This window comes from Dipodomys spectabilis, unplaced genomic scaffold (assembly GCF_019054845.1).
Source record: "Dipodomys spectabilis isolate Male_0828 unplaced genomic scaffold, ASM1905484v1 ptg000289l, whole genome shotgun sequence".
NCBI lineage: Eukaryota > Metazoa > Chordata > Mammalia > Rodentia > Heteromyidae > Dipodomys > Dipodomys spectabilis.
In genome coordinates, this window is record NW_024870966.1 from 8703916 (window position 1) to 8723365 (window position 19450).

The 19450-nt window shown below is 52.3% G+C and overlaps 1 protein-coding gene across 5 annotated transcripts in view; it reads left to right on the plus strand.

Moving 5' to 3' along the window:
• Mgmt (O-6-methylguanine-DNA methyltransferase) overlaps window positions 1-19450 on the plus strand; it is a 202295-nt gene that overhangs the window by 160393 nt on the left and 22452 nt on the right. For all 5 annotated transcript variants that reach the window (XM_042701470.1, XM_042701472.1, XM_042701471.1 and 2 more), the window contains exon 3: window positions 3289-3431. In XM_042701470.1, coding sequence (XP_042557404.1) covers window positions 3289-3431 — 143 coding nt within the window. The remainder of the gene's footprint in view (window positions 1-3288; window positions 3432-19450) is intronic.

Genomic DNA, 19450 nt, shown 5'->3' on the forward strand with positions numbered 1-19450 from the left:
AGTGCTTTCCCGAGGCAGGATTTGGCTGTGAGGGTTGCATTTTCATCCCAGGCAAGGTGCTTGGAAGGCTGGGTTGTGGGATTTGAAAAAGCATGGGCCGTAACTGTTGGAGTTTCAAGGTTTGCCAGTGAGGAAGTGTGAAGAAACTCCCCCGTCATAAGAGAGCCGTGAGCGGCGCGGCCACACCGGGCTCTTCCCCGGACGAGCCGGTGAGGCTGGAGGAGAGGGCAGGGCAGGAGAATAAATTTCATTTTATTATAGAAATGGAAATTTGTGTCGTGGCTTTAAAAAAGCTGGTTTTATGTGTGTGTTTAATGCCATTCATTTTAAATGTAGTCCCATAAATCCTTGCTTCGGAATCAAAGCTGTTTAATTACATTTCACCCATGACTAGCTATCTAATGCCGATAGAGAAAGAGTTAAAAGGAGAGTTACAGAGTAAATCAGAGGTGAGATCTTTAGCACAAGCATAAAAAATCAATTTAAGATGAATTTTACTACTATAAAAATTCTTCACATATCCTTTTAAGAGCGAGAAATGCTAAGAAACAGCTCACATTTCAGACCCTCAGCAAGATGGAAGGGAGGCCGGCGTGAGCGGGCCGGCAGGGCAGCCGGGCGCGGCCTGCAGGCATCTCTGTGGGACTGGCACCCCGCGGTCACAGGTGGGTACCAGAGCCCCGACATCTGCGTTAAAATGCCGCTCCTCCCACAGTGGATTCCCCCGTTTGCAATGCGCAATGGTCCCTGGATCCCAAGTCCTGAGCAGAGCCTGGCCCTGGGCCTTGAGGAGCTGGCCTTGGCCGCCCGGCTGGCCAGTGTGCACACCTTGGGATCTGCTGAGGTCACAGGTCCCACTCGGAGCTCTGCTGCAGAATGTGCCAGCCCGGGTGGTTCGGCGCCTGCTGTGCCCAGGCTGCGGCTCGGTGAGCCTCGTCCTGAGTGCTGTCGAGGGCCTGGCTGCGCGGGGGCAGCTAGGCTTCCTCAGAACGGTGTGAAGAGGCCCCGGGAGAGGACACTCGCTCGGGGGACACGACAAGGCCGTGGTGGGAGCCCTTGGTGTCCACAGACCTCTCACCCGAGCCCTGGGGCCCAGCACAGGCTCCCTGCCCTGCCCTCGCAGGCAGCGGACCTGCAGCCAGCGCAGGAGCTAGGAGCCGCCACTGGGCCCCCGGGGTCCCCCACAGGAAGCCAGGCAGTTCTCCACGACAGTCCCCAGTGGAGACATGCTTGCTGCTTGCCACAGCCCTCGAGTGTGGCCAGTGTGGTTGCGGTAATGGGGGGGCGGGTTTGAACGCCATGGGCTCTGTCCCACGCTCTTCTGGCAGGCTGCATTTAATGGCCGTCATTGTCAGTGTGGCTGCCCTAAGGGGAAGGCAACACCATTTCTGTTGAGCCTGTGCCTTCCGTTCTGAGGCAGAGAAAGTTCCAGCATACCGGCCCCGCGTGTATCAGCCTACGGATGTGAGCCGTCCTTGGCAGTGTGACCGGAGTTCCCTTTGCTGGCAAGCAGGGGACCGCAGCGACAGCGCTTCCTCCGCTGCTGCCTCATCCCTCTGTGACAGTAGAAGGCCTGAGTTCATTCCTGCCTCTCAGGGGCATCAGGACCAACCGCTCTGGGCACACCTGAGCGCCAGCCAGGGGTACTGGCCACATCGTCTTCCAAGCTAGCTGTGGACTAAAGGGAACCGCGGGTCTCCTGAATCCAACGCTGTGATCTCAGATGCCAGCCGGAAACATTCTCCATACAGACAGTGTCACGTGGGCACTGGGAGCTGGTGGAGCCTGACACGGTCCTCGTCCATTTTCCCAACACCGCTGTCCTGGACAGGGCAGCTGGGGCCTTCTGTACTCTGGTCAGGACCCCCTGCCCTGCTGATGCGGCCTTCTTTCCTGATGCACACAGCTACTGCCCACCTTTCTCCACGACCCTCCCATCCCAGCCCTCGCCTCTGACCGTGAGGCCTTGCTCTCCTCTGTGCCTTTGTGTATGCTGCAGTCCCTGCCACCCCGGTGGCTCTCTCTGGGAAGCCGATCTCACCACCCACCCGCCTCAGCCAGGCGCAGCCAGGCCCGTGTTCCTGGGCCCGTTGGCCTCACCTGTTGTACTTGTGCTGGGCTCGGTTTCCCGGCAGATCTCCTCCCTGCCACGTGTGAACACAGGAGCCTGTGTAGATGGAGGCACGTGCAGCCGCAGGGTGCAGGCGGGCGTGGCCAGGCCGGGGCTCAGGGGCCTCCGGTGTCTGCGTGCTGTGGACATCGCATCCACACGGCGCGGGCTCCGTGTCCACGTGGCCCGGGCAGATTGCCGCCCTCCCAGAGGAGCCTTGGGACACACGCTTTCTGAGAAGTCGGCTGTGCCTGCCAGGTGCAGAAGCCACACCAAAACCATGCCACCTGCCCAGGGCCTCACAAGGCGGGAAGGTGGGAAACCATCCAAGAATTCAGACCTAGGGTGTGAGCCTATGGGTGGGTATGAGTCCTAGAAGAGGGAAACAAAAAACAAACCCACCACAGATCTCGAGAGCCCAGATCCCCAATCAGGACACTCACCAGACCATAGAGCACGGCCCTGGAAGACGGGCCAGGCCAGGCCAGAGCATGAGACAGAATCGTCCCCCAGAGAGCATCTGAAGGTGCTCTAAAGTGTTTGCATTCAAGTTTCAGGTCACTAGGAGGGAGAAAGAATGAAGGAGGATTTGGGAAAGAACCAAGTGGACATGCCAGGCTTCAGTGTTGTCCGTGCAGCTCCAGCACAAACCCGCCCAGCTGCCCTTGGCAGTGTGTGGACTGCGTTGCTCTGGGCATGCATGGTGCACAGCACAGAGCTGTGTTGGGACAGAGTGCGCCCCTGATGCTGGCCTGGGGTGGGTGGCGGCCATGTGTGGCACCGCCTGATCACTGTGACAGTGTTTCTGGAGAATATTCAGAGAAGATTTTTGATGGTGATCACTTGGTGATGATGGCCCCTCAGCCTTAGAAGAGTGTCTACGCCCTCATGTGACACACCCGTGTGTCACCGGCAGGTGCTCAGGGCCACATTCTGAGCTCTCCCATGTTCTAGAAGCCCAACATAGCAAGCCCAGCTTCTTCCTGCCAGGCCTCCCTGGGGCAGCCTTCCTGCACTTGGGCGGGCATGCTGCATGGTGGTGGAGAAGGCCATACCCAGGGAGAAGCTAACTGACCCCCCCTTCCCCCCCCCGTCCCAGTGAAGAGCAGTAGGCTTGCTTTCCCCCGGGTGGAGGCCAGGCCCAGCGGTTCACTGAGCCCCTGTGATTGCTTTTGCAGCCCCACGGAGGCCCCAGCAGCTCCTGAGGGGACAGCGGAGCCCCTGATGCAGTGTGCGGCCTGGCTGGACGCCTATTTCCACAAGCCCGCGGCCACGGAAGGGCTCCCCTTGCCTGCTCTCCACCATCCCGTGTTCCAGCAAGGTCAGTGCCCGCACCTCACGTGCGCTCCCCACAGGGGTCCTGACGTGTTAACCGTCCCTGCCATCACAGCTCATTACCGAGCACACTGATGTGCTGTTTCCCCATCATCCCAGCACCGGCCGCGTGCGGCCAAGCTGAAGGCCAGAGCGCGCGTCTCCACCCATTCTGAGTGGTTGTGTTAGTTTTGGCACATGGTCACATAATTCTTGGCAAAGGCAGTAAAAATGATGTGTGCAGATCGACTCTTGACTCTTGCTGGCTGAAAGGTTTAAATAGGAACACATCTGAATGGCAGTAAATTTTTCAATAAGCTTATTGTTAACTTAAACTGTCCGCCTGCCAACAGCACAGAAAATGAGACTTGTGTGTGGACAATTAGCCACCGCCATAAACTCACTCGGTGACAGCGACAGCAGTCTCCAGTTCCACTGTATCTTCCCAGATAAGCTTAAATTTCGTTCCTCAAACTTACCAGAGGTAGACATATTCTTGAGAGATGAAGGCAGAACTTACAGCTTACATGTAGTACACTAAAGACACAGAGCTTCTGATACGCTTAGAAAAAAAAATCCCAGGCATTTCGTTTGAAACTCTTATTTGGTCTGCTCAACACACAGATACTAACTACAGCAGTGAAAATCATTCCGACCCAAACTAGGAATTTATATCTGCATAGTGAGTTTTTATAAATAATCATTTTAGGGCTGGGAAAGTGGCTCAGTGGTTGAGCGCTTGCCTTGCATGCATGAGGCCCTGGGTTCGATTCCTCAGCACTACATAAGCAAAAAGAAAAAAGCCGGAGGTAGCGCTATGGCTCAAGAGGTAGAGCGCTAGCCTTGAGCTGAAGAGCTGAGGGACAGCGCCCAGGCCCAGAGTTCAGGCCCCACAACTGGACCCAAAAAAATTTTAAAAATAAATAATCATTTTAATGTAAATGAATATATTTGGATGCATATGTGTAGATATATATGTATCCTCATGGAAAAAAATGACCCTGAGATTTTAGATACGTTCTGAATTTCAAAGTGGTGCTTCAAGCACCATTCAGGGTATCCAAATTACAGCTTCTTGTCATCCGTACCCCTCCTGAAAACGGGAACAAGGACAGACTCCGGGGATTGTGCTGCTCCCTGACCAAGTTCACAGCGGCCAGATGAGGAAAGAGATAACACTGACTATTTGGGGGACAAAACAAATCAAAACCACAGCCGGACTGAACCCCATACCTCGTTCTTCCTCCCCTGCCTCGCTGAAAACCAAATCCAGAAGGCTTCTCTTGCAAGGACCCTGGTTTCTAAAATGGGGAGGACTGGGACCAAGGAACGGTCCTTTGCCGGACATGGCGCACACCCAAAGACCCGCCTTGACCACCCTGGAGCCCTGCCCGGCCCTTCCTCCCGCAGCTCCGTCCCACCCACGTCCAGCGGTGGGAGCTGCGGGATGGGGTCATGGTGCCGGCAGCCCAGCTCCCTGGTGGAGTCCACAGCCTGTCTCCCCCCACCCCCCCGGGCCAGGTGAGCAGAGATGAGTTTGGTTCTTGCATAGAACGGGTACCTGCGAGCAGAGGGCACCTCTCACCCCGCTTCCATCTGGAGTCCTGCCAACCCTGCCAGGGAAGGTGGGCGCCTGGCTGGCTTTGCTTCTCTTAAGTCTGCCAAGTAAGTCTTCGAGGTTTAATGACAGAAAATCATGAAACAGGACCACAGGTCTCTGAGGAATCCAGGCAGAGCGAGGAATGAGCCCGTAAAAGCCCAAACTTCACCTGACATTCGGTGTATGACTTAGTGGAAAATCACAGAGGCCAGAGCGGCAAGGAAATGACTGGCTTGTGTCAAGCTGGGCCCAGCTCCCACCCGAGTCCACAGACCACATGCTGCAGGCCAGGCCCGGCCTGGGAAGGATCCTTCCATCTGTTGGCATACAGTCCCAGCAAGGCTGAGCATCAGAGAGTGATGCAGAAATGACTCTGTAGCCACGGACCCCTGCTGTCCACCTAGTAGCCCTCGCTCAGGAAACTGCCCCCCAGGGGCTCAGCCACGTCCCCAGCACTTCGTCCCCACCCCCACCAGACCATACACGGGCCATGCCCTGTGCCTGACAGGCCCTGGGATCTCTGTGACCAGGAAGATAGAAGTAGCCATTGGGATAGGCCAGGCCACCCACCCACCACTGCCCTGCAGTACAGCAGGGCTTCGCTAACCGGGACAGCATCCCCTCCTGCAGCTCAGCCTCCTGATGGCCTGGACACTTGGAGCCCAGGGCAGACCCGGAGCGTTTGGCCCCAGAGTCCTCTCGGCCACCCCCTTCGCTCAGACCCACGCACGACAGCAGTTGCCTCTCTCTGCACTTGCAAGTCAGGTCTGGGTTTTGTTGTTACTGCCTGTTTTGTTTTTTGTGCCAATCCTGGGTCTTGAACTCAGGGCCTATGCACTGTCCTAAGCTTTTATGCTTAAGGTTAGCTGTCTGCCACTTGATCCATAGCTTTACTTCCAGCTTTTTAAATGTGGTTAATTGTAGATAAGTGTCTCAGAGACTTTGCTGCCCTGCTGGCGTTGAACCTCAAACCTCAGATCCCTGCCTCACAAATAGCTAGGATTATAGGTGTGAACCACCAGCACCCACTGAAATTAAAAGTTTTGTAGGTGAGGATTTACCAAATATTAGAAATTTCATCTGGTTCTTGAAATTCTCCCATCTGCAAGATCTCCAAAGATTAACAGAAGGTTGATCGTTCCTTTGTGAGAGGTGTTAGGCTGTCCTCGGAGGTCAGGAATCTGGAGGTGGCTGCTGCTGTCATGGGTGGGACTTTCCTGGGTGATGGGGGGGGGGGGACTTGGAGGTGGGGCCTGCGGACATGCATGCCTGCCTGTGGCAAAAGCCAAAAGGAAGCTGGGCTGTGGGGCTGTGTTCTGCATTCTTGTCGGATCTTGGTGCAGAAGTAATCAGGTCATTTCCTAAAATAAAATGAGCTGAGGCTTTCCTTCCGTTTTTGGGTTCTTTTCAGTTTGCTATTCTGGTTTATACTGATTTCTGCAGAATCATGTTTCTGTGGTTGTCGTGTCGCACAGTCAGGTATTTTACTTTTATGTGTTGCAAGTACCAAGGCTTTAATTCAGATCTCCTTACTTGTTGGCTGGTTCTCTGCCACTTGAGCCATGTCTCTAATCCAGCTTTGTGCTAGTTACTTGGAGATGGAGTCTCTCAGACTTTTCTGCTTAGTCTGGCTTTGAATTCCAGTCCCCAGAGCTCAGCCTCCTGATTACAGATGTGAGCCACCAGCACCAGCAGTGAGGTGTTGTAAGACGGCCAGTTTCTGCCGGCAGACCTGCAAAGGTCAGCCTCGTGTGTGCAGCTTAATGAAGCCGTTGTTCTTGAAGTGCGTCTTAATGTTTCTTTCATCTGAAGTGCATTTCACCTTTTGTCCTGCGTGTACTTCCCAACGTCTGTATTTATTCTTTGTATAATAGTTGGCTTAGAGATCATTGTCAAGAACAGTCACAGCGAGAAAATTAGTGGTTTTCCAAGAGCAGCACTCCACAGTGAGCTCAGGAAAAGCAGAGCTGCCAAACACCAGATGCAGAGTGAGCGTGGACATCTCTCCTTGTCCCTGAGCTCCCCGGACCCTGACTGCTGACCCCAGGCTGCTGCACTGGGCCTGGGCTTAGCAGTGCCCGCATGCCCATGGGCTGGAATGGCACTGAGCACCCCTCACCCCTGCGAGGGGAGGACCCATTCTGCCCGCCTGCCCTGGGCCTCCTCACAGACAGCAGCTTTCAGCAGAGGAGTTCTGAGTTTTCTCTTTAAAGTGGCTCCAATGTCCCTCTTAAATGAAATCCTTAACACTTTTATAACTCCTTTGTCGCAGCTGTTGGTTGTAGCTATGAAAGCCAGATGCATGGCAGCATAGGAGCTGCGTTTCTGAACCTCAGGCCACATGTGAGCAATGTACTCCTGCCCAGAGCCCAGAAGGGCACAGATGGCACGCGGTGTCCCCGGCGGGCCCCTCCTGTCCAGAGGGCCGGCTGAGAGGGAGACGCACTTGCAGGGTGACGTTTCCAGCCGTGTCCTGCGAGGTCTCCTGGCGAGCTTACAGGGATCCTGAAGGGCAGCCCCTGATCACAGGAGAGTCACTGTCGCTGGTGGCAGGGAAGAGGAGCCCTGCCCAACCCCCAGCTCCGCCCGTGTGCCCTGGAGGGAAAGGTGCCCCTGAGCACCCACCCCGGCGCCCTGGCTCTGTGTTCCCCGCCCTGCCTTGCTGTAATCACCCCTAGCTACACTCTGCAGAGCGGCGTGCACAAGAGTGCGTTCTGCCCAGGGCCTGCGGGTCTCCACGGGACCCAGCCTCCTGCCTTCAGGCCTTGCCCCGAGTCACCTAAATAATGCCCAGCACCAAGAGGACTGTTCCTAAAACAGGGCTGCTTTTCCCTTCTAAATGAGCCTTATAAAAGCTGTTGACCTGGCCCAGATGGCACCTGGTAGAGCGAAGGTTGGTGACCCTCCTTCCAGCGGCTGGCTACAGATTGGAACACCAGCCCCGCTCCTAACCTTAAGTGGGGAAGAAATGGCTGGTGACGATGTGACCGCGTACCTCTGCCGCCAATTCCTTTACAGAGACAACAGATGGAGAAATCAGGGCAGAAACCAACACCGAGGCTGCTAAGACCCAACGCGAAGCCCACAGAGGGCCGGCAGGCCAGGGTGGCGGGGCCGTAGTCATCGTGGGTACACCTTGGGACCACAGCCTGAAGCCCTGTAGAGCTAAAGCCCAGCAGGGGCCTGCACTGGTGGACCAGGACGGAAGACAGACGGGAGGAGATGGGGCAGGGGTGAGGGTGGGCAAGGGTCTGCAGAGTGAGTGGTGTGGTGGGAAATGAGTCCCAGAGGTGACCAGGGCGTGGAGCTCCTCCTGGAGGTGACCCCCGGCCTCTGCTGGGACGCTGGCTCCCCACAGAGCCAGGAAGCTCGGACATACCAGTCCCAGGGTGGAAGGCCATGTCCATACACCACATGGCAGAGCCTGAGACTGGCCCACAGGGCCAGTCTCCACACAGTCTCCACACAGCCCTCACCCTCTGGGGGTCAGTCCTGGTCCAGTCCTTCCCCTGGAGGCTGCCAGGCCCCTCGGCCAAGTCTGCACCTGGGTGTCTACAGCCCCTCCAGCACCTCTGCAGGACAGGACATGATCCAGTTCCCCATGTCCTGGGCCCTGGGCCGAGGTCAGGGCTCTCTGCTGCAGCCCCCAGTGAAGGTGTGGGAAGCACCGTCTCGGTGCCCGGCAGAGCTCCTGCGAGGTCACAGCTCCCCTTGCTGACTCGGACCCATCCGCGCAGGTCTGACCCCATTCCCCCACTGCCTGACAATTCTGCACCTCCCTCCTTAACCACTCACCCCGACTGCCGTGGGGTCAAGTTCTTGGGCCAGAGAGCTTGATACTCCAAGCAGGTGGTTGATCATGGCTTTTTGTTTTGTTTCGTTTTTAATGCAAGCTCCCACTTGGCAATTGTGCTAATAAGTACTTGGTGTTTTCTCCTGACCAGGAGAGAGTTCGTAAACATCCGCTGTAGCACATTCAGGCAAACACTTTTTGAGGTTATTCTTACATCTCAGTCCTGTGCTGGGGCGGAGCGTGGGGACTCCTGGAAATCTTGTTCCTAATACACTTGTAGGTGTCTGTGCGTTGATTCCCTCACACCCGAGCCTGGCTGAGAATCGCGTCCCTCTCACACCCTGGCTGGGAATCCTTGCTCTAACAGAGCGTGTCCATGTGGGCCCCAGGCCGGGGCTGCATCAGTGGTGGAGCGCATGTCTAGCCTGCCCAGGACCCTGCGTTCTACCCCCAGTACTGGGGAAAGAATCCAACATGTGTGAGTACTTCACCCATTCTAAGTTTACCTTGCCAAGCCACTGTTTCCATGTGAAATATGTAGATGCACATTTATGAAATGTTTTGGGTTATATCAAACTGTGTCTGCCTGACCTGGACATTGGCACATAGACAGAGGGAGGGAGAGCCAGTGGATATGTATCCACTGTGCCAGTACCAGGCCCCGAAGTCAGGGCCTGAGCACTGCCCCCTTAGTTCTTTCACTCAAGGATGGTGCTCTACCACTTGAACTACAGCCCCACTTACGTCTTTTTGTTGGCTAATTGGAGGTAAGAGCCTCACAGGCTTTCCTGCCTGGGCTGCCTTGGACTCTCAATCCTCATGTCTCAGCCCCTGAGTAGCTAGGATTACAGGTGTGGGCCACCAGCTCCTGACTGGATAGTTCATTTTTGACTTGGGAAGAGCGAGGCAGGTGTGTGCATGCAACAGCTCCGCCGCCAAGCTGGTGAGGTGCCCGTGACATCCGGAGAGCCAGGACAGCTAGCAGAGTCACCCAAGCCCTCAGAGGGGCTGCAAGCTTTGGCCAAAACCCACATGTTGTTTGTGATGGGCAGATGCGTGGCACAGCGGATCAGAAGGTGTGGCCCGCAGGCGCGGAGAGATTGCCTGGGGTGCTGAGGCGCCCTGGCAGCACGGACCCCCCACTGGGTGACTGAGGTTGAAAGTCACAGCTCACACTTGTGGGGCTCTTGGAGTGAAGCGCTCCTCTGTGGGAGGGACTCGCGGTTCAGAGTCTGACAGAAGCGGCTGGAACCCACGCATGGCCAGACCCCACGAAGGCCAGGTGTCCCTGTGCTGAGCCCTCTGGGAATCCACAGTTCCCCGGGGTGTTAGGTGATCAGAGCCCTGGTCCCTGGATCTCGGAGGGGGGTGGGACATAGGCTCACTCCCGGTGGCCAGGTCAAGCCACACAAGCTGCCAGCCCGCCCGGTCGCTGGGAGGACCTCACAGCAGCCGACTACGCCCAGGCCCCCCTCCCGTAAGGAGGACTTGCAGGATTGGAGCTTGTGATGAGTGCCACTTCCACGGGGAACGCAGGATGTGGAGCTTAACTCTAGCTTAGTAGTTACACAGCGCATCTTTGAAAGTTTCTATCAAAAATAAGCCCCCCTTCCTTATATCGGCAACTAAAGGACCGCAGCATCCGCTGCTGAATTCAGTCACTTTGCCTCTGAAATGGGCTCTGAAAAACGAATTTGTCTATTCGGTCTAGTATATTTTTAAACAGGCTTTTCACGCAGCTGTTCCCTTTAAATCTTTATTCCCACTGTACTCGTTAGATAAGTATGTGCTTTCCAAACAAAATATTTACATTAATACATTTTAGTCATAAGATAATATCTTCACATTTGCCATGATAAATATTCATCTCTATCATGTCTGTGCACTTTGGAATTATTCCAGCAATAATAGAATTATCTCTATTACCTAGGTGTGTAGAGCAAATAATATTTTAATAAAATGTGTGCATAAAAATGGGACTATGATGTATCAATATGTTAAATATTGATATAAAATTAATGGCAGTAGTGGCAGAAATATATTGATTATAGGAGCCAGAAGTGTAGAAACTGTGAGTTAATGGAAATGCTTTTACACACGTGATCTTTACCTGCAACCCTATGTTCATGCTGACATGGAATGGGAGATTTATGAGTCTCCATCCTAGAGACAGTGTTTCTCGTGGCAGAAGGAAAATCAGGTCTTTATGTAGAGGAAGCCGTCACTTCTTTCCAGAGCTGCTGGTGTGTGGGGGCTGTGGGAGGTGGAGGTGGAGGTGTCGTGGGAAGCCGCAGGGCTGTGGGAGGTGGAGGTGGCGTGGGAAGCCGCAGGATGGCGCGCAGGGCCCCGGGGACTGGGTGGCATCATGCCCAGCCCTGCCTCGTGTTTTTATGCCATGTAGTACATTACTTCCGAAGAAAACGGAAGGACAGAAGAGAGAGAAGGACATCTCTTAGGAATATTCTTCAATCCTTCATTCAGAGGGTGTCCTGCCTCCTCAATCCTGAGACGCACGTTGGCGGTATCTGGGAGGAAGGACTCAGGTGAGCCCTGCCCTTGACCCGCGAAAACATCAATGGTACCTCGGTTTCTATGGCAACTACTTTTTTCCCCCTTGTGACTACCGCTGTTAATTGGGGCGCTGACGCAGGTGGTGTAAAAACCCATCTGTAAACTTGCGTGTGCACACACACGTGTATGCACACTCCTTCCTGGAGTGGGCTGCCACACACCCCACCGTGCGGTTGTCTCCTCGGCCTTCCTTACTCTAGCCTGGCTTCAAGAAGACCGAGCCGCTGAGCCCAGGAGACAGAAGAGCCGATGGCAGCCAAGGCCCACTTTCCACAGTAAATTTGCCTCTCTCCTTCTTGTCAGAATAAAATATGCAAGAACCAACATAAATGGCATGTCCCCTCCTTTTATTCCCCGAGAATGGGGCCTTTGATGTTCAAGAGCAGCTAATATTAAAGGCCATCCCTAGAAGGCGATAGAAAACCTACCTATTTATGACAGATGCAACCGGCACAAATGTAGCTGAACAGGATGGTATCATTAGTTTGTGAATCGCATCCTTGAAAATAACTGTGGAGGGGCCAAATCGGTTTAAAAGAAGATAACAAAATGGTTTAAGCTACTTAGGTTGAATGCCAATTATATTTTAATATTCAACTGAGCATATTTTACTAAGAAAAAAGGCGGCATTGACGCATGCATAACTCATTGGCAGCGTCGACCAGCTGTGCCACTGTACTCTCCGCATTGCTTTGCACATTTTAGTAGCATGGTAATTTAGAAGAGGACTACCTGAGTGATGGCATTTTCAATGAGCAGGTAATCTACAGAGAATTTTTATATGGTTATGAGTTCTGTGCTTCAGCCCGGCAACACAAAAATACATCAAGACCAATTACGGTATCAACTTCCAGTGTGATACCCTTGCTACGAAAGTGCATGTATTTCTGCCCCAGGCATTTCAAATTGCATCTAATTTGAAATCTTTGGGGTTTTAATTAAATTTCAGAATATATGGAATTCTTCATTAGTACCTGCTCTGAATAGCAGATTACCCTTCTCTCCATCTCTCGTTAAAGAAGTAGGCTGTGTAAATACATGCTCAGGAGCTGATCATTTGTGGGGCCGGGGTATTGGAACAGAAATAGTGAAATGCAAAATAATATCAAAAAAAGATTATTAGTCCAGGGAGAGTCTCTTGATTTGTATTTTAATGGAATTTTACATTTCTCTTAATGATTTGCAAATTGTCCTCTGATTATAAGATGCATTAAGCTTTTCATTTTAATGGCAAAGACACAGCCATTAGCAGAATTTTTTTCTGTCTTCTTTTTAGAGTGATTCCCTGCAGCAGATAAATATTGAAACCATTAACACCTTTGATGTGCGTTACAGCCTGCGTCTCGCACCCGCGCGCGGCTGGTCATGACTCTCAGAGCCGAACACCTGGCCAGGGACTGTGTCTTCACCTGGGGACAGTGAGAGGCGGCCCGTTTGCCTTTCTAGAAAACAGGATTTCATCAGGGGTGGGGGGCGGGTATTGTTTATTTGTGTTCAAGCTAATGCATTTAAATATTATTAATGGCCCAATTTGTATTAAAAAGCTGGTCCTGCTGGAGTCGGGGCTGCTGCTCCAGGCTCTGGCCTGGGGCTGGCTGTGAAGACGGCAGACACAGCCCCACCTTGTCCCTCAAGAGGTTTCCGTGCAAACCGGACCCAGGCAGACAGACACTCGGGTGTCTGTTAGCCGGATGACCGGGCTGACCACAGCACGACCACAACACAGACGCACTTGACTTTGGTTTGGCCTCTGTGATGAAGCCTGGCTTTGAGGGCAGGACTCATGTCCCCAGAAGACATGTGCCATTTCTATGACCACAGCTGCCTGGCCAGAAGAGCCTGCCTGCTACGCTCGGCACCGGCTGAGAGTTCTCCCTGTGCTTGCGGCCTCAGCCTGTGCCGTGGAGAGAGGAAGCTGCGGTAATGTGGGCACAGAGGAGGCGGCTCCTTCCCCTCACGGAATCCCCTTTCGCCAGAGCCTTGTCTCGTGGTGTAAGGGGGGGCGGGGGCCTCAGAAATGGCCCTGGGGAGGGCAGGGTGGCCTAGGGTGCCTCCTTAGTGAGGGCATGCCTTCCATTTGCCCATAGCTGACCCGGGCAGAGCTCCACACAGCTGACCTGCAGTGTCCACCATCACTTTGTCTCCTCCATATCAAGGTAGAGTTCTTTGTCCGCCCGTTAGCAGCTTACCGCACCTGGGGACCTGCCTTGAACACCACCAGCCCCAGACACGATGTGGTAAACAGTCTGTGTCTGTTGCTTTCTTTAATAGTTTCCTATTCAAAGTAAAATTAATTTTATTATGTTGTATTTGGGGTTTTAGTTACAGAAGTAAAATGCATAACAACAGTAGCACAAAAGATACAAGCAGAGAAATGACAGTATATTGTTGTTTCTTACATTATGGTGAACAAGTAGAATGGGCTTTGATAAATCACAGATACATACTTAAAATGCTAGAATACCACTCAAAACTAAAATGTAAAAATTTGCACCTATACACCATGGAATTTTACACAGCCATTAGAAAGAATAATATTATGTCATTTGCAGGGAAACGGATAGACCTAGAACAAATCATGTTAGGTGACATAAGTCAAGCTCAGGGAGACAAATGGTGTGTTTTTTCTCTCATATGTGGAAGTTAGATCTAAAATACCAGGACATAATAAATTATACACGTCTCCAGGTAGTCACACACAGTGAGACCAAAGGAGGTCATTCTTAAGAGAAGAACAGAAAGGCACAGTGCCTATGTGTATCTGATCACAAAAAATATTATTTATCAAAATGAACTCCAGGAAATAAAAACAAGAGGTTTGTTTCTTAAAAAAAAAAAAGTAAAATGTGTAGCTCCCAAGCCAGTAAAGTAAAAACAGAATTCCAATTTAAACAAATCTTAAAAGTAGGAGAAAGAGTGAGGAAAAACTAGATTGGACACAGCAATGTGATAGACTTAAATCCACCCATATCAATAATTACATTAAATGTAAATGGTCTTGTCTTAAGTAAAAAAGGCATAGATGAGCAGATTGATTAAAAAAAAAAACCCAGACCCTACTAAATATTTTCCATCAGACACAGTTAAAAGGGAGAATGAGTACTTACGCAAAATTGAAAGAAAAAGAAAATACACCCATATCAGAAGGATATCTGTGAAACTATATTTGTTTTCAGATTGTATAATTTACATAGATTTTCTTAAAGAATTCTGAGAATGAGTGCAGTAACTATTGAGTGAATTCAATGATTTTAATATATAAAAATAAGTTATAGTTTATACAATAATATAAAATAGTTTATAATTGTGTCAAATACAAAATATTTCAAATCAATGAAAGCTATGCAACACCTCTCCACTGAATAATATAAAGACATGGCCAATAGCAAGTTATTGAAAGAGATGATACCACAGAAAAATTGTTTCCCATTAACTTTGTATTCAAAGTCCATCCTCCATTCTTTCATTTCAATCAAGCTTTAAATTTCAAGTAATATAAAAATTTTATGGCCATTCGAAAGGCTAGAATATTGAAGGCAATCTGGAAAAAATAAGAAGAATTAAATTGTAGGACTTACGCTAAATAATTTCAATTTTTCCTTCAAATCTATAACCATCAAGCCTCTATAATAAGGATCCAAACTTAAAACCAAGATCTTTACTTTCGCATTTGTCTGTTTGCCAGCAATGCCAGGTAGATCAATGAGGAAAATAAAATCTTCTCAACAAAAGGTAGTTAAATAACTAGAGGCCCATCCTCAAACAATGCTTTCTTTGGCCCCTGTCTCACACCACGTGCATCAGGTAACTGGGCCCGAGCATAGACTCAGGGTTAAAGATGATAAGGCTTTTAAAAGAAAACATGGACAGTATTTTCAAGTAGACCTATCTTGTAATGCTAAAAGATAAAATTGTGAAAGAAATAATCAATAAATTACAAGTAAAAGGCATTATAACGAAGTCATTATAAAGAAAACAGACCAGCCACAGAGTGAGAGATTTTTGCAAAGCATCTAACCAAGTGCTTGTGGGAAAACCATATCATCACCCTATCGATGCACAGGGATCCGAGAGCCCAGTGCGTCCCTGGGCAAAGGGATTGTCTTCCCTTGGGAATATATGTGAGTTGGCCTATAGACCCGTAAGAGTGTGATGAGACTTCAGAGCCAGGCACGGATGGCTGAGGCAGGGAAGGCTGGGAAGGCTGGCTACCATGTCTGTAAGGGTTTGGAGCATCCAGACCTGTCACCCATGTTGCTGAGGTACTGTAAGCCACTGTAACGTCCATATAAGGTCTGCCAACTTCTTAAAGTCCGCATTCCCAGGTGGTTATCTAGTGAGGCCACACTTAGGAACCATGAAGAACGTTCGCTGCGGTTTTCTTGGTGATTGTCATCACCAGATGTCCGCCGGTGGGGGATGGCTGCATTAATGGTGGCACATCCATGCGGGCTGCCTCCCTGTCCATCGCTGGGACAGTAGGAGAGACTGATGGGCAGCTGCACTCTGCACAGAGGAGCCTCACAGCGCGCTGAGCAGCGGAGCCGGGGTTTATTTACTGAAGCTCTACAGTTGGCAAAACTGATCTGGGGTATAAAGAGATGAGAAGTGTAACTGCCTGTAGGGTTGTGCAGGCAATAACTATCCGGGAAAGAGGCATGAGGGAGTGTTCCGGCATGAATCGTAACAATGTGGGCTATACAGGTATATGTATTTGTCAAAACTCATCAGAGGTGTGCTAAAGATTGTGTATTTCATCGTATACAGATTGTGCCTCAAAGGAAAAAGAATTAAATTGACATTGAACTCTTAATTAATGGTGTATAAGTTAATGTACTTGGGGAAGAGAATCTGATGTCTATAGCTAATTTTAAAATGCAGCAACAATTTAAGATGTGTAGAGAGGTGGAAGATGATAGAGAACAAGTATAATCTGGGTGGAAAGTACATGAATATTCACTCACAAATCCTCCGTATATTTAAAACCTTTGTAATGTTGGAGTGAGACAGTGAACATTCTGGGTTTTTATTCCTGAAAAGGAAATTTTCAGAAACAACAGTTGAAACGTCTCCCTGTTCCCAGGTAAAGACAGCTTACCATGGCCTGTGTTCTGCCAGCTGTGTTCCTAAAGACACCGTGGGTAATGCTCCTAAGCGAATTGACCAGAGCACTCGCTGGGTCGATGAGTTTTGCTCTGTCCTATGAAGAAGGCAGGTGAGGCAGGCCCTGAGGGAGACCGGACACAGCAGATATTCTACTCCTGGGCAGTAGCAGCATCTGATAGCAGGAAATGCCCTGGAGCAGGGGAAAGGGTACTGGTGGGACCACTCCTTGTCTTGGTCAACAAGTAGAGGTGACCCAAGACTGAGGCAGAAGGAAGCCAGACCAGGGCCACAGAAGATCTGGTGGCAGAACTGCCAGGCCCTGTGCCCAGGACCGAGAAAGAAAGCCAGGGGGAGAGGGGACTGGGAAGGTGGCTCAGTGGTAGAGCGCTCGCCTAGCATGCATGAAGCCCTGGGTTCCATTCCTCGGAACCACATACACAGAAAAGGCCAGAAGTGGCGCTGTGGCTCAAGTGGTAGAGTGCTAGCCTTGAGTAAAAGAAGCTCAGGGACAGTGCCCAGGCCCTGAGTTCAAGACCCAGGACTGTGGGGGGTGGGGCACATCTGCCTCTCAGGGCCCTGGAAAACGCACCCCTAGTGAGACAGGTGACCTGCAGTCAGGTGGGACTGTGCCGGGGGGAGGAGGGTGGCTGAACCATGAGGAGGAAACGGAGCAGGCCACACTGCTCAAAGGGCTCAGCACATGCTCGCAGAGTAGAACCAGAGGAGTTGTAGGTGGACGGGAGTGTGAGTGACCAGCCATCTCCTGCCTGGTCAGAGAGCCATGTGGCTCTGCTGTGGAGGTGGAGAGCTAGGGAGGAACCAGCCCCCGGCAAAGTGAAAGCTTTGTGGGTGCCCTGTTGAGCATGAGTTGCCTGGCTACGTGCCGGGAGGAGACAAGCCTCCGAAGCTGGAGAGGGAAAACGGCAGCACCAGCTGGCCCCGCTCGGCAGCCCTGCAGGACACTGTCTGCGGGGGGGGGGGGGGGGAGAGAAGGGGCGGGGGGGAGCCACGGGCCAGGCTCCTGGCCTGCGCTCGCCAGCTGACTGCGTGTGGGCTGGGCATCTCACCTTGCTCCGGCCTCCGAGACCTTCCACAGCCGCTTCCTCTGGTCCAGAATTCAGAGCAATGAAGAGCTAGAGGTGTACCTTGAGCTCCTGAAACCCACTGTACTGTGAAAGTTGGTTCCCCCATGAGAATGCCAAACGAGGAGCGCGACTGGACCTGCCGAGGCCTTGTGTGCCGTGCATGCACCCCGTGCATTACTGGGTGGTGTGCGAACATAGCAGTGCATGCCCCGGCTCGGATGGGGCCCCCTGGAGGCGCTTCTCTGTCATCTGCTGGGCCGCGCCTTGGCCGGGTGCTGATGTCTGGCAGGGCAGGCGCCTGCCACTTGAGAGGCTGAGCATGGGCCAGCGAATCCCAGCGCTGTCCGCTCCTCCATTAGCAGTGTCGTGGGCAGACTGCCGGCAGCCCTGGTGAGGCGTGCGCAGCCGGGACCACGGCACAGCACATGGCTCACTGTCTGCAGACTTCACCAGCAGCTTTGGAATCCCAGCTTCCCTTCGGCCGCTGCGCCCGGCCTTGCCACCAGCATATACCTCAGGTGGACACTCGCTTCCGCGTGCAGCCAGTGTGTGGACAGGGCGAGTTCTGCCTCCTGCAGGGCCCTGCTGGGCAGGGCAGCTCCCATCTGACCATGTCCGAGGTGAGGGCTTGGGGTTGAGTGGGCCTTCTCTTGCTGTGACAAGTACCTGAGGTAACTGAAGAGGAGGGAGGGTTTGAACCATGGACCCAGGAGTTTCAGAGCAGGCTTGCTTAGCCCATGGCTCTGGGCCTGTGGGGGGGGGGGACATCACGGCGGGTGAGCCGGTGGAGGAGGGGGTGGCCCCCTCATGGAAGCTCCGACCTCACTTCCTCCACAGGAGTGGTAGGGAATACTCTCCACGCTGTGCAGACCGGGACTCCACTGGTCTCTTGAGACTAGAGGGATGACGAGGACAGGATTGGAGGCAGGCTGCGGGGCAGTGTCGCGGAAGAGATGGAAGGACATAGCAATGAAAGAGAGAAAAGGCCAGACACTGACTCTCGGTGCGGGTTGGGGGGGCACGGCGGATCTGAAGGAGCAGGACAGGCCAGCTCCCGGTGTCGCTGGGGCTCGGCTGGCCACCGCGAGCAGAATTCCCGGATGGTGGACGTTTCTTGGGGAAGCCGGGTGCTTGCCTAGGCATCGGTGTCTTCCCGCCCCAACGCGCATCCTGGTGTCCTCTTCTCTCTCACCATCTCCCAGGGCTATCAAGATCGTGTCCACCCCTGGACTCCCTGACTGCCCACCACTGCCCCAGCCGTGGCCTCTACACAGAAGCAGAGGGCCCTGCACCCAGATCCTGCATGCTTTAGGACTTCAGCACAGGTCTCACAACACAGCCCCCCCCACACACACACACACAGGCTGCCCGCAGCCATCTCCCCTGCTGCCTGCAGCAGCCTGCTACCTGCTCCCCAAGCCTCCTCCCCCCTCCCCTCCTTTCCCACCTGCGCAGCCTCATCCTCATTTGAATAGGTGAGAAACCAAAGTCAGCTGCACAATTTGAGCTAGATTCCATCACTCAAAATTCAGTCACAACTTCTTTTGAATTCCTCAGCTGCCCTGAGGCAAAGGCTCAATGTTGATACTGAGATTAATCCCCAAAGAGCCCCTCATTTCTCTGCAGAGAAATTAAAGCTTGCCAGTTTTCCTTTTGCCTGTCCTTCTGACAGCTCTGTCAGTAATGATATGCCCGCTCCATGGCGTAATCCCCGGCCTGCGCTGGAGAATAATTCATTAAGAAATTAAGGGCTCGGCTCCTTTCCGTTGGGTTGGTCTTCAAAAGTTAGCTAATGGCAACGGCAGCATGATTATCAATGAAAAATTATTCAGCACACCTCGGGGCTGTTGCAGACACGCTGGCAAAGCAGC